This window comes from Nanorana parkeri, unplaced genomic scaffold (genome assembly GCF_000935625.1).
Source record: "Nanorana parkeri isolate BGI_ZX_2015 unplaced genomic scaffold, ASM93562v1 scaffold494, whole genome shotgun sequence".
Lineage (NCBI taxonomy): Eukaryota > Metazoa > Chordata > Amphibia > Anura > Dicroglossidae > Nanorana > Nanorana parkeri.
This window is the reverse complement of record NW_017306762.1, coordinates 153,234-168,535: the sequence shown is the minus strand read 5'-3', so window position 1 is coordinate 168,535 and position 15,302 is coordinate 153,234. Positions and strand designations below refer to the sequence as shown.

Sequence of the window (15,302 nt, the reverse complement as noted above, 5' to 3'; positions counted from 1 at the left end):
TAATGTTTGCCAATCTGTTTTGCCCCGGGAGCTCTGATTAGATTTGTGTGCGACATATGGACAGATCTGTTTGAGCTGCTTATATCCTGCGGCACAGGAAGAAAAGCCTGCAACACACATACGCAGTTTTATTTTGAGGATGGAGTGTTTATAAAAATTGATTACAGTGGTTTCACATTGGTAAGAAGGCAGAGTTCATATACCTTATTGATCACACATTCATTCTCCTGCAGTGCTGCTTATTATATGATATGCAGTGTTAAACTCAGGGAGGTGTGAAAACAGACAGAGCCTGTAATCCAATCATTCCAATACAGTATCTGGATTTCCATTTCTGTCAGCTTTTCACACATTTACAGTGAATTGGCGATTTTTTCCCTTATGTTCCTTTATTGGTTGCAGCCAATGTTAAAGCAGAACTCAAGATAAAAATGTAATTAAAGGAGAATTATGGGGGAGAGAGAAATGCATATGAAAACATACGGCTGATCACCAAGTTCCCGATCTTCTCCCTGCAGAGGATTCCCTCCTGCCCTCTCCGTTGCTCCAGCACTCATTGGAGGGACAGACAGGGGAGGAGGTGGGCACAGCTAGCTCTGGCTCTAGAGAGGCAGGGCCACCTGTCAATAAGGTGGCGGGGTGGATATCAACACTATTGTCAGGATTTTTCGCCGCTGCAGCGTGGTTCTGAGCGGTCAGCATATAGCGGGCAGTAGCCCACTATATGCTGAGCTTTGGGTCACAGGAGGACATAGTACATGTCCTCCTGTGAGCCTAAAGAGAATTCTGGCCAAAAAAGGTTGAGCCATAGTTCTCTTAACCCCTGCAGTGGGGCTACCGCCGCTCGTTTTGGCTTAGGGTCAAAAATAAAAAAGTTATACTTACTTGATGCTCGGAGCCAGCTTGTTCCTAGACCAATCCCCGAAGCCTCTCTCCTCCTCCACTGCTGTGGTCTAAGGTCCATTGAGTTATCACGTTCTATATACAGTGTATTGGATGTAATGACACCGAAGGACATACCATCGCTGCAGCGGAGAAGACAGACAGGAGGGAGCAATGTCACAGCCGGCCAGCTCAAAGGATCAAGTGAGTATAACTGTGATTTCTTTACCGCAGGCAAAAATGAGCAATTAACCCTTGCAGTGCGGGGTTGCCTCACTGCAAGGGTTAAATCAAGTGTATCAAGATTTTACCTGGTGTTGATTTTTAAAGACAATTTATTTTATTGTGGTTTTGTACATGGTACCTGTGTGTGTGTCTTACAATGTGTACAATTCTAATATGTAGAAGCGTTTTGGTAAGTATACTTGCAGTTAAACAAGTAGAAGGGGAAAGCCATATTAGTTCATTATATAAGCAAGCCATTTTATGCCAGATAACACAATGATCTCATGTTTATAGCGTGAGGCACTGGTCAGCTCTTCTAGGTAAAATCATTGACTGGACACATTTAAATATATACTACCGTTGCCTCCTAAGTAAACTGCTCCAAGCCCAGCATTGTGCATGAGCTTATTTCGACAGTCATTAGGCAGAGATTCTCAGCACATTCCCTGATTCTCAGATGGCCACTAGAGGAAGCATTTACAAATGTGTTTGAAGTACAAAAGCAGAAATATGGAACTGTAAGCAAAAATATGAACTATGCATCAAAATGACATTCAGGTAAATGTTACAATAACTCACAATCAAGGTTATGGTGAGAAGAGAATGAAGCAAATCAAAAAGCCTCTCAACAGAAAATCAGTGGCTAGCATAGTACAGCTTTCATAGAACAGAAGGTATTCACAAGTAAGCAGAGCCATACAAATATACTTTGTGGGCGGACAGTGGTTGGTAAACGGTCATTTGGTTGATGTAAGGTATTGCTGGTCGAGTCTTGGTGACTAAGCATGGTGATCTGTTAATGGTTAACAGTAGTTTTGTTTGGTAATAAAGGTTAAAGTCTATCTATTGGTTACATTTAGGAATGCATACTAGTATTGGTGCCGATGCCAAGTATTTCGGTGAGTACTCGTACTCGCCCAAATGTTCCGATGCCTAGCCCGATACTTCCTGTATCAGAAAGCCGGGCAGCACGTCATTACACTTGTGACGAGAGAGCATGGAGCCGGCTTCCCGGCCAATGAGGAAACCGGGCAGCGTGTAATGACGCACTGCCAGGCTTCCCGATTCGTCGGAAGCTGGCCAATCAGGAAGCCAGGCACCGTGTAATGACGCGGCGCTCGGCTTCCCGGCCAATCACGAAGCCCGGGCGCCACGTCACTACACAGCGCCCGGCTTCCTGATTGGCAAGAAAAAAAAGGCTTTATTGTTATGGTATGAGGGGTTTACAATCCCATGAATCTGAGCATGTGAAATTATAAGTAAGTGTTTCCTGTTTTTTTTTTAATTCTGCTTCTGACCTTCTCTTACACTCTCCATATAATATACATTGGCAAGGTAATTCACATAGATTTCTACATGACTAGCTTCTTAAACCTGGTCTTAATATTCATTGAATTCCTAATATTAAATGAAGTCAGTCTTAGCAGCTATAAAACTAAATATTACAGTGTCATACCTTTATTGAACAATTAACAAATGGTATAATTAAGGTCCTTGATGGGAAACAAAATAGGTGAAATAAAAAAGGTAAAACTAAAAGGGGATCACTTAATGCAAGTATTCCGATCAATAAGACTACGCTAGAGGTGTGCTTTGAAGGTGAATTGACACAAAAAACGAGCACAGCCAGATAATGGTCTCAAGAAAGGTCGGTTCATAAGATCTATGTCCTGATCAAAAGGAATTTTTGGGAAGCTTAGAAGATACTTGGAGATGCACAGAGCTGCAAAACAAAAGCATATCTTAAGGCTTGAGTGTTGTTCTTCAGTTCACAGGAAGCCAAATGTTCTGCACATCAAAGGAATCAAGTTCTGTTGCTGCTCTCCTTAGGAGTGGGTGTTCGGAGTGCAGTGTGCCATGCTGAAGGAGGTGGAAAAGCATACAAGAAATGCAGAAATCCCCTATAACTGCCACAGTATCTGGTAAAGAGACGATTACCAAAATAATGTTTGTGGAAGGACATTAAGGAGGAACCCATTGTTCCCCCCAGAAAAAAATTGCTGCATTTCACAATTTTGGAAAAAAGACTTGAATGTTCCCCAAAGATTTTTGTGCAAGGATAAGACAAAAGCTGAAAATATTGGACAGAAACGTGAAATCCAAGAGAGTTGGAAGGAAAAAATAAAATCACTGCTCACCAATATAAAAACCTCACCTTAGCTTGTAGTATGGTAGAGTGGGAATCATGGTTTGGGGCAGGTTTCCTACCTCAGTGTCCAGACAACTGGCTTTCATAAAGGGAAGATTTAATTCAGAATTGAACCGCAGTTTACAGGAGGATGTGAGTGTAGTAGCTTATCATCTGAAGCTTAAGCCCTCATACACACGAAAAACGGCCGCTCCGTACTGCGTGCACGGCCATACCGGGCCGCTCCCGGGAAGGACAGGTGCTGCGCCTGATTTGTACGCAGCAGCCTTTCCTTCTCTATGGGAGTACGCAGCCGTACGTCGCCCTACACTCAACCGAACTGCCTGTCCGTGCGCTGACAGGATGGATCTGCGTCCAAGCAGGGACACCCGCACCCGTATTGACGGGCAGGTTGGGTGAGCGTAGGGCGGCATATGGGCGCATACTCCCATAGAGAAGGAGAGGCCACTGCGTGTAATCACATGCAGCACCTGTCCTTCCCGGGAGCGGCCCGATACAGCCGTGCACGCAGCATGGATCTGTGCGGGCTGGTCGTTTCTCGTGTGAATGAGGGCCAAAAGGCATCTGTACCTCTGGTGCAAGCTGTCCTTTAATGTATACAGCCGCTTCCCTAAGTGCAGCCCACCTGGTCTGATACTCCCCTTACTGCTTGATCCAGCAACATTCGAGTACATGCAGACTAAGTGCACACTACATAATATACTAAATAGCACACATGGACATATTTAAAATGACATAGAAAGGAATTAGCCAAATACAGAAACTGCATGTGCTTTCATTGCCCTCACCAGAAATATCCCCCAAAAGTCAGATGTCAGCAGTAATTCCTTTAGATGAATTATTTGCTTGGCCCTAGGCCGGCTGTAGAGTATTAGGTGGGACATTTGTGCTGCTTGAAGACTTCCCTTATAAATAGGTAGAGCTTTCAAAAACGCACATTAAAGTGCATAGAGAGGATTCAATAATATATGAATGTAATGGTTCTCCTTATTTGCATTTGAGCTTAAAGGGACAACAAACATTTTGGTACAGCTGGATAAATACTTGCCTGCTCCTCCAAGTGCAGCCCACCAGGATAAATACCTTCAGCCCTGATCCTGCGATACTAACTGTGTGGCCCCACTCTGGAGTCGTGCAGCCTTTTGGCCAAAAAAAGGCCTAGTCGGGCCTTTTCCTAATATTCTTAATACACCCCAATCTATCCAAGGGGGACCATTGTTCCTGTGGTCCGGTGTGGTCAAAATGCTGCAAGCACTATTTTGACCGCACCGGACTGCAGGCATAATGTGCCCTGCGATCCCATGCGGGCAATGGCATTGCGGCTGGAGGGCGTGGCTACGGTGCCATTCACTTCAATGGCTTACCACGCTTCCTCCTGCCCGGCAAAAAAGTGAGCCGGCCGCAATGCGAGGCACTGCGTTCCGGCCAGAATCGGACCGGAACGCACTGCTTATGGTGTGAACTAACCTTTATACATAGCATAAAAAAAATTATAAATAATAATAAAGTCACCGGCACTCCAAATATTCAAGTCAATACGTTTATTGACCCAAGTGAAAACACCTCTAGCAACGTTTCGGGACCATGTGGCCCCTTCCTCAGGCAAACTCTGTTGCTAGAGGTGTTTTCACTTGGGTCAATAAACTTATTGACTTGAATATTTGGAGTGTCGGTGACTATTATTTATTGTACGTTTTGACGGAGGCATCCGTTGTCGCTGCTGCACCCGCCCTGCTGCATGCGCATTTTCCGGTCAGGAGTGCGATGGGATACATGGACTTTTGCTTATACATAGCATGGGCTATATGCTGGAGCCACTGGCTCCGTTTACTTGCCACACTAATGTCACCGACTGCATTCTTTTTAAAATGTATTTTATTGTTTATCCGATTAACCGATTAATCGAACTTAATAATCGGCCAACTAATCGATTTTGAAAATAATCGTTAGCTGCAGCTCTACCAGCAACCTTACGAATATCGTACGAAAACGTGATTGCATCCGAAAATCGGCCAATATTCGTAAGGTGTATGGGCAGCTTTAGTGGCATTGTTGTACAACAAAACTCTCAAGATGCAAACTGCACATGCTCAAATGAAAATCTGTTCTTTCGATCCATGAAAATCGGCCAGGTGGTGGTGCTGACTAGCTTTTACTGGGAACTACATTGGTCTGTGCATGTTGTTCTGGTTGTTCAACTCATCCTGCTCCCATCTACCAGAGCAACTGCTCTGTGTTTACATCAAAGTATACAAAGCTGGACAGGAGAGCAGGGGGAGCTGAGCTGCTGAGAGAACAACAAACTACTTCAGTGCTCCTGCTCTGAATTTTGAGGATGAATTTCTCTACAATGTCTATAGCTACAGGGATCAGTAAAGGTTCGTCTTACAACTAGTATAATGCAATATGAAAATATTTGAATGTCCATAGCCTGGCCACAATTGGGGAACTCCAGATAAAATCCACAGTTGAAAAACATGAGATCTTTTTTACCTGCCAAAAAGTAGCAACTCGGTTCGGTCACTTCTTCCTTCCTGAGTTACACATCACTGCAACACTATATATCTAGAAGGGTGCCAAAACAAATCACTACTACAGCTCTGCAACTTGTTCTGTTTCCTCCTTGCCTCCAGTCTACTCATTAGGCTATGGCCAGGCGCAATGTCCCCAGGGTGGTCTTCAGGTGCTTTCCGTGTTCCTAAAAATGTCTCCTTCCAACTCTCATCACTGAAACATGGTCAGGAATAAAACACTGTGGACAACAATAAAAACACTGCTGTCTCCGCTCCTGCTACTCTGAGCCTGACTTCCGGTATGAGGGGAATTATGGAAAGTTAATATGAAGATTGGTCTCCGATTATACAATTCGTGCCAAAAACACATTCAATGATTTCTGAATGTATTTACTGTATAACTGGGAAAAAAAACGACTTTTTAATATTTGCCTGGAAATTTACCTTAATATATGACACACAGAACAGTGCACCATATCGACGGTGACAAGATAAGCAAAGCTCTAAAATCGGGGAAAGAACACTACACTTTTCCAACCTGATCTGATTGGCTCTTGTTTGCCTAAAATTCCAAGCCTGCCGACTATGCCAGAAATTCCCACAATGCTTTTATCATATTTCAAAGTCAAATATATATTTCGCTTTCCGGTCATCGGGATAATGACACGCACATACCTACATACCTAGTGCAGTACATGAATGCATACTCTTAGAGGATAAGTCGCAATATCAGCCTAGATCACTGTATACATAACACAGAGCTTATAGGTTCTAAAAATATGATGGGCAAATAATACAAAAAAAACATATATAAAATATGTGTGTATATATATATTTATTATAAAACACACATACACATATATATACACACACACACACACACACACACACACACACACACCAGTGGCAACAATTATGTCCCCAGTCCTTGCACAGACATAATTTATATTATCTACGGTCCTCAGTAAAACTATAAAAGGTGGGGTCTACTGTATATAATATATCTCCTATGAAGGCCAGATGCCAAACAATAAGATGAAAAATGAATATACACCTTTCACTGCCACAGCCTGTGCCTCCTTCATACATATATACATCATCTCTTCCATTCGGCAAAGAAAGAGGAATAAAAATCAAAGGAACGGGAGCTGCCACACATCTAGACAGAGCAGACAGCTGATCAATCCAATGCCAGACTAATGTGAGAACCACTGCCAGCCCCAGCTGGGAGAAAATGAGCACAGAATACCAGATGTGAACAGGAGCATGTAGGGGGGGGAAGTAAAATGCCGGGAGCATTTTGTGTAGGAAAGGAGCCCAGCTACACAGGCCAGCATACAGCACAACAATAGAAGAGCAAGAACGATGAACCAGTTAATCTCACAACACACAGCAAACCAATCGGCTTTCTTTAGCATGTGAATATAAAATATGGATGTGCGTACAAGAAATCACACCTCTGATGGAAGAGAAGGCAAATTAAATTCACACATTTGGCCATCTTCCCACTGACCTTTCCATTTAATAAGGAAATGTGTGACGAGCATAATTAATGCACGTGTGCTGCATGTAGAGTTGGTGGGGATAGACCTGATTCTCGGCAGTTGATAAGGTTTTATGTGGTCACACACTGCCACAGGTGTGAAGACGCTACATCGAACAAATCTCCATGGCAGGGATAGAGTTATAACACAATACAATGTAGGAATCCCTCGTTGGTATAACAGAGAGACATAGGGCAAGCCAAGCAGAACTTGTTTTATAGAACATTTTTCCTGCACACAAATACATCGTCACTGCAGGAAAATGCCACTATCACAGTGCACCATTTACAGGTTATGGTAAGATAGAGATACTCCAATCAATCAGAGCTACACTGCATATGAAGAAGATCTACTTCTGCAATTACCTACATACAGAACGGCTCATGTGGCATGCAATGCATTGATAATGCCCAGTAGACAGACACTTACTGCTGTAGAGTGTATCTATCCAGGAGAGACGAGGCATTCCTTGGTGGCTCACGGGCTCCATGGTGTCTGATCTAATAGGTCCTTCAGATCCCAATCTGCATTTCAGCAAAAACTAGTGACCCCGGGGTTAGATGATCACACCAGGACGGCAGCTGCTTGGGAAAGTAAGCGGTTCATCTCTGGAACGGGGAGTAAAGCACAAGGAGGAGGACAGAACACTGCAGGGGACAGGCCAGAGCTTTGCAGAGGAAAGGAAGGAGTACCGTATGTGAAAAGGAGACAGGAGGGAGGTAGACAGGAGGAGGCAAGGATCAAGCAGTAAAGAGAGCAGAGCATCTAGCAGAGGATGGAAGATGACAGTACCAATGAGGATCAATGATAGTACAAGAATGGAGATGCTATGTAATGGGAGCAAAGGGGATGCTGCTTTGTGTCCCTGAAGTTCCCTATGTGTTTACACTGAGGATAGAGGGGAGGGGGTTGTGTTGGGTGGATAGGGAAAAGGGGATGGGCGAAGGGAAAGCGATGCCCTGAAACTGACAGATGGGAGGGTGGTTTTTAGATGGTAATTAGCTATGTCCTCTACACAGAAGCTCTGATCCCTTCAGACACCTGCTGGGGACCACAGCATTACAGACCCCTCCTTACCACAATGCACAATACCATCGGGCTGGTCCCCCGGCTTACTACTGCATCAACGTGGAACAGCTCAAAGGCTGCAAATTTCAGAGATCAAACTACACTTTGTTGTCCCCCGTGTGTCTGGGAAAGCCTCTGATTAGATATTCATCAGAGAGGGTCTCCATAGCAGCCAAGCAAACCCTAAAGACTTCTCTGAACAGGACCACCTGCCTACAGATATAGCAGTCATGAATGAGCTCTCGTAGAAAGTCTATGTCATGCCCCAGACTCTTAAATGCCACTGGAAACCACAAGCCTGTTAACCAATTTGCCAGAGTCCGTGCCAGCAATTCTGCTGTAATGAAATGGAATATTCTACGTCTCTGAAAATGTGTGAAGCCTAATACACTACTAACTGCTACAGTGTCAGACAGCAATCGATAGGCTTGCTGGGGAGATGAGGCTTGTGGACACCAGATAATAGAACACAAACAAATACCATAAGCAGTTATTAGGACACATAGCATTCTCCAGTTATGGAGGTCTGCCTGTCACGTAGGGCCCTCACATGCCACCCAACTCTTCACAAAAGGTTGTAAAATGAAAGAATTCATTTAAGGAAACTATCATGTTTCTTCGGTATGAACACATTCTGAATGATTATTGTTACAATTGCCCTAAATAATATTTTCCTAATGGCACTTTATATACAGACTTCTTGATTCTTCTTTCAGGGGAGAATTTATTAAAAAATTGGCATATCTATTCGTCCATCATGTGTATCTGTTCCGTGTGAGTTAATCAGCAGTTGTGAGAATGGGGCAAATGCAAATGTATTTAAGGGATCTTCTTTTCTGGTTGAATATAAATAAAACTCAAGATGGGACTCGAAGATGAAATGAGCACGAGTATAATATGAATAGTCCTGTCAATTCTGATAACAGCGGTATAACCCCTCATTCACGCCTACCAAGTGGTAGCGACTCGGAATTCCTGTGGCAGGAACTTGCGATTTCCTGCAGCAGGAATTGCAAATCTTCCATTTTCAAGCGGCAGCTGTCACCAGTTCAAGTTAATGATCAGCGATAGCAGCTGCATTTGAAAGGGGCAGAATGCTGACACCACATGTCAAGGTTCCCATACACCTGCCGATTATCGTACGATAATCGCGGGCAATCACGCAATCGTACGATAATCGGCAGGGGTATGGGCAGCGTGCGACCGCTTCTACTGTAAGGTTGCACGACTTTAGTCTTCCGAGCACGCTGGAAAACCTGCCGAAAATCGTACGATTTCCGGCGGGTTAGTGGTGTGCTCGGAAGACGAAAGCCGCATGGGCCGGTGTGCGCAAGCGCACACTTCTCCCTCAGCACTGCAATCATCGGAAGTCCTCCCCTCAGGGGGGCGGGCTTCCGATGATCGCAAGGACAATCTGCCTGTCCAAGATGGGCAGATCGTACGAAATTTTAATCACCTCACAACCATCGCACAACGAAAGTCGTGCGATGGTTGTAAGGTGTATGGGCAGCTTCAATCATGTGCGATACAATTACATGCGGCTAGTTATCAATCATTATCAATGAATGCATAGAAAGATCATTAAATTGAACGGGTGACAACTACAAGGAATCCCATTCATTTCTATGTCCTTTGTTCACGCCTGAGTGTTTTGTTGCGTGCAGAAAAACACCTGTTGGTGGAAGAATTACATGAGCTACTTTTTGGCAGATTACAGCACATTTTGTTGAAGACTTCAATGGAAAATGACTGGAAAACATGCAATGCAATCGTTTTCGCATGGAAATCACTTCTAATCCTCTCAAATCACTCAACAAACGAGCAAAAGAAAAGTGAATAATGCGGGCTAACCTAGATATATTTCATAAATGCAGATTAAATCGTTTACAATGGATGCCGCTTCTTGATGTTTAAGGGCTAGTTCACACCAGCCCCAGTGCGTTCCGGTCTAACGAGGTCAGAAAAAATACTGCATGTACTAATTTTTCTGACCTCACGGAACAAGAACACACAAGAAATACTTTGCTGCAAATAAATTGTTTAATCCGGATTCATTATTGAAAAAAAGATTGAGAGTTTAATACTACTTTAAGCCAAGCATAAATGGCTTGTGTCTATGGGCAAATGCAACATGTGTTAAGCTTGTATTTGAGCCGCTTCTGAGATCATTAAAGCAGATCTTCAGAACCACTTGCCGACCAGCTAACACATATGCAGCGGCAAGAGGAATTTCACTCCTAGCCACCACATACATGCATCCACTGTTCTGTGGTGGAAGCATGCTCAATGCACAGTGACCAAGCTGTCAGACAATTCCCAATCACAATTGATGATCGAGAGCCAGGGACAGGCTGTGGATCATGTGACTGGCTGTCACAGCAATCCCTTGATTGGCAGTCCAGCCCCTATTGATGGTCATTTCAAAGTGCCAGTAGCAAGGGGTTAAATAGGTTAATGATTTTTAGTTTCTTTCTTTTATTTATTTATTTTTTACTCCATCCCTATCCCCCCTCATCTTGGTGAGAATGACATGTCCCTGCATGCTCCTGGAATATCCATGTCACATATGCCAGGAGCCTGTAGGAACAGAGACACTGGTGTGAGGGCAGACCTGGCAGCAAATTAATTTGAGGTTGCCTGCAGGAAGCTAAAAGGGTCAGCTAGCTCCTGATGACATCAGAGAGAAAGATGGTGCTGCGGGACTTGGCTTGTGGCAGTCAATCAGTATACCACCGAGGTTACTGCTGCTGAGCAGGAGGACTGTATCTGTAGTTATAGTTGACAGCTCCTCTGCTGCAGAAGCACGCCCGTGCCCTCCCCATACTCTTCTCCTGCCCCGCACCACACCTGCACACGACCTATCACTCTCACCACTGTGCGTGACTTCCATCCTCAGACCCCCCTCCCTCCTAAGGGGGAGATATGTGGGAGAGGTGGTAAAAAGGTTACCACCTCTCCCACATATCTCCCTGTTTACTTAGCCACCTCTGAGCTCACTGCCACTGCAACGATGCAAGCCTTAGCACTCCCCACCACTGTACCAGTGTACACTTCTGTGCTCCTCACCACTGCACTGATGCACCTTTCCATATTCAGCCTGCCACACTTTTACAGAGCTTCTATAATAAAATTGAAGCCTTTTGTTACTGCGAGTCTGTACTGTGAAAAAAAAAAAAAAAAAACATCCCTGCCAACATTTTTAATGCATGAAAAATAAGTACATCATTACAGAAATGGTTACAGAAAAGAAGAAAACACAGCCGTACAAGATGAAGATTGATGGAGCTACTTAGCAGAAACATTGTCTCCCCTTTAATTTACAGGCAAAAAATTCCTTTTTCATTGGAGCCTAACATCTTATCAGAACAGATGGGACAAGACACCAGGAAGGCCATTTTGATTGTTGTAGTTACTAGTGTTTCTTCCCACACTACACTTACAATAATAACCACATGGAGGCCTTTTAAACATATCCATTAGGATCCAGTTTCAAACATGTTTGACTAAAGTGGCCCAGTGGACATCTCCCGGCTCATATCCCACACTCTCATTCATTCACAGGCATGGAGTTTGACAGCTGTAAAACCATACGAGTAAAACTGCGGTACCTTTCCCGTGCCTCATACACACACACACACACACACACACACACAGGCTCTGTCCTGACCTGGGAGGCTGGAAGCAAAGCAAAGTTTATACAAGAAAGCTTTGTGAAAACATTAATGATTAGTTGTGCCCCAGAGCTTCTCACATGTCCCTGTCTTCAGGATCCTTTGAGTTCTGCCTCCGGTTTCTGAAACCACAGAACAAAACACTTCGCTCTCAGTAGAGAAGTGACACACAGTTGATTTTAGACATCTGAGCAACCAAGAACAAGGATTTAGGTGTCATCCCCCACCATTTATCTGCCTTAAAGGAGAACTATAGGGTCAGGGCTTTTCCCCATAGTTCTCCTAAGGGTAATGGGAGGACACAAACTAGCGTCCTGCCGTCACCCAAAGCTCAGTAGATGGCGAGCTGCAACTCGCGGTATGCCGAGACGCCGCAGGCAGGATGGATTTCGACATCACTGTCGAGATCCACCAAGCTGTGTGAATGACAGCTGGCTCTGCCTATCCAGAGGCTGAGACAGCTGTACCCGCCCCCTCCCCCGTCCGTTCCGCCAGTCGGCGCTGGCAGATCGGAGCGGGGAGGGGGGAATCCCTGCAGGGAGCCGTGAGTGACAGTCACGACTCTCTGCAGGGATAGATCGAGAAGTGAGCGAGCGACGGTATGTGTTCGCTCACTTCCCGATCTATTGAGCCGACCTGTGACAGTTTCATTATCACAGGTCGGCTAGAACTATGAGGCTGAGTGATTTTCACTCGCCTCATAGTTCTCCTTTAAGGTGCCCATACACCTTGCAATTATCGTACGACAAATGAACGCGCAGTAATCGACCAGTTGACGGGAAGTACACGATTGCAATTACTGTACAACTGGCCGAATTTGGTTGAACTGGCAGACTAGAAAACTTTCACCGGAACTGACGAAAATTGACAGATTAGTGGTGTTCTCGTACAACAAAAATCGCAACATGAAAACTGCACATGCGCAAACGAAAATCTGTTTTGTCAATCGATGAAATTCAGCCAGTTAGTATTGCTGACGAATGATTACCGAAAATCTACATTGGTCTGTGCATGATGGGCTATACGAGTGGAAATTGAACAAGGGTGCGATGGCGGGACAAAAAAAATTGAGCGAGAATTGTAAGGTGTATGGCCAGCTTTATGTTTTGAATGGAGTCTTACAAGGGAATGTATAGTAATTTTGTGCATATTTATTTACTATAGTCAGGACTGCACAAACCGAAAAAAAGTCGGGTACACATAAATAAAAAAAAATCCTATGACAAGGATGTAGTCTTCTATCCAACCAGCAGGTGGAGCTATATGCTCTTTTTCATGTGTTTCCCATTTTCTCCTGACCAGAATTTTAAACAAAGTTAACAGAAATCAATAGCAGATAGCTCAAGTTGAAAAAATCGTGCATACTATTGAATTGAAAGTAAATATTTACTCTGGTTTCTACATTATTTACAACACCACCAAAAATTGATTTATTGCTTAAATATTTAGCCACTCTGCTAGGAGACCTTAAGACCACATTCACACGAGTAACAGCGGTCCCGTACAGATCCGTGCTACGTATACGGCCATAACTGGCAGCTACCGGGAAGGACAGGTGCTGCGTGTGATTAGTACGCAGTCCCTGTCTTTCTGTATGGGAGTACGCGGCCGTACGCCCCCCTACGCTCACCCCAAGTGCAGGTCCGTACGGGTGGGGGTGTCCTGGCTCGGATCCGACCTGTCAGCGTAAGAGTACCGACAACCGCACGGATGTGCAGGGCTGGTGAGCGTATGGCGGCGTACTCCCATAAAGAAGGACAGGGGCTGCGTACTAATCACACACAGCACCTGTCCTTCCCGGGAGCTGTACGGCCTGATACGGCTGTGCACGCAGCACGGAGCTGTACGTGCCGGCTTTTTCTCGTGTGAATGAGGCCTTAAAGAGAAGAGAACTGAAGCTAAACCTTTTGTGTCAATGGAGTACATTTACTGACGTACTCCTGTGACCAAAAGTCAGCTAGTGGGCTACTGCAGTTAACCCTTGCAGTGCAGGGGTAGCCCCACTGCAAGGGTTAACTTTGCTAATTTGTGGAGTTCTTATTTAAATAAGGTACATCTTGATAGGAGAGAGGCTACCCAGTTAAGGGTGGAGTACACAGAGGTGGATTGAATACAACAGTCAAGCTAAAGGTGGCCATACACTGTACAACCATCGCAAGACCTTAGTCTTGCGATGGTTGTAAAGTAATTTTAAAAAACTTACGATCTGCCCATCTTGGACAGGCAGATCGTACTCTCGATCATCGCAAGCCCGCCCCCCTGAGGGGCGGGCTTCCGATGACCGCAATGCTAAACGGGCAGTGTGCGCGTGCGCACACCGGCCTGTTCGGCATTTGTCTCCCGAGCGCCGTTCAAACCAGCCGAAAATCGTACGATTTTCAGCTGGTTTTCTAGCGTGCTCCTTAGACAAAAGACGTGCGACCGCACAGTAGAAAAGGTTGCACGTCTTCGTTCACACTGCTCAATTCTCGTACGATCGCGGGATTTACGGCGATTCTCGTACGAGAATAGAGCAGTGTATGGGCACCTTAACACGGAGGTGTTTGGAAGACTTTTTTCCTAGAGGCACTATAGGCATAAAGTCAGGGGATTGTTTTCATTGGAAACAAGCACAGGAACGGATGAAGCTTTACATTTGGGAGACTATACAGATGTGTGATATATTAGCTGCACCAGAATGCGTGCAGATTTTGCACAGCACACTTTTGATAAAGTATAATCATTTCATATATACTTTGGCACTGAACATATTTATATTTCTTTATATAATATTAGATGATGTCTAAGATAATTATGTTCATAGACGCACAATTGCATTTTTAGCGCTACACTGTTATTGTACTGTAAATACAATCATTTGTTACAAAGTGTATATCACTTAGTGTAAGCTGCTGCTCTATTAGTCCCCATTCACACCATGGCGCTGCATGAATGCATGTCACAGTGATGCACATTTGTGGGCATTTGTTTCCCGAATTTGGCGTACGTCTCCATTGATTTCAATGGGCTCCTGAACGTGTGCCAAATTCAGGAAAGTAGTGCACGTAGCAAAATTTGCATTCTGTGTGCGTTTGCCCGGCTGCGTTTGGGATGACTAACTTTTATGATGGCACAAGTGCATTTGGCTATTTTGAGGTGTTCCATGACACGCGTAAAAGCTCATGGGTTTTCACACGTTAATGGAACACGATGGTATAAACGGGGCCCTAGGTAGAAAAGTGCAGAAGTTTTAAACTTCTTATCTCTTATA

At 44.5% G+C, this 15,302-nt stretch overlaps 1 protein-coding gene across 2 annotated transcripts in view; it reads right to left on the bottom strand.

The window, feature by feature from the left end:
• ABR (active BCR-related) overlaps window positions 1–8,196 on the bottom strand; it is a 306,836-nt gene extending 298,640 nt beyond the window's left edge. For both annotated transcript variants that reach the window (XM_018561033.1, XM_018561031.1), the window contains exon 1: window positions 7,743–8,196. In XM_018561033.1, coding sequence (XP_018416535.1) covers window positions 7,743–7,803 — 61 coding nt within the window. In that variant the 5' untranslated portion in view covers window positions 7,804–8,196. The remainder of the gene's footprint in view (window positions 1–7,742) is intronic.
• Between the last annotated feature and the right edge of the window lie 7,106 nt (window positions 8,197–15,302).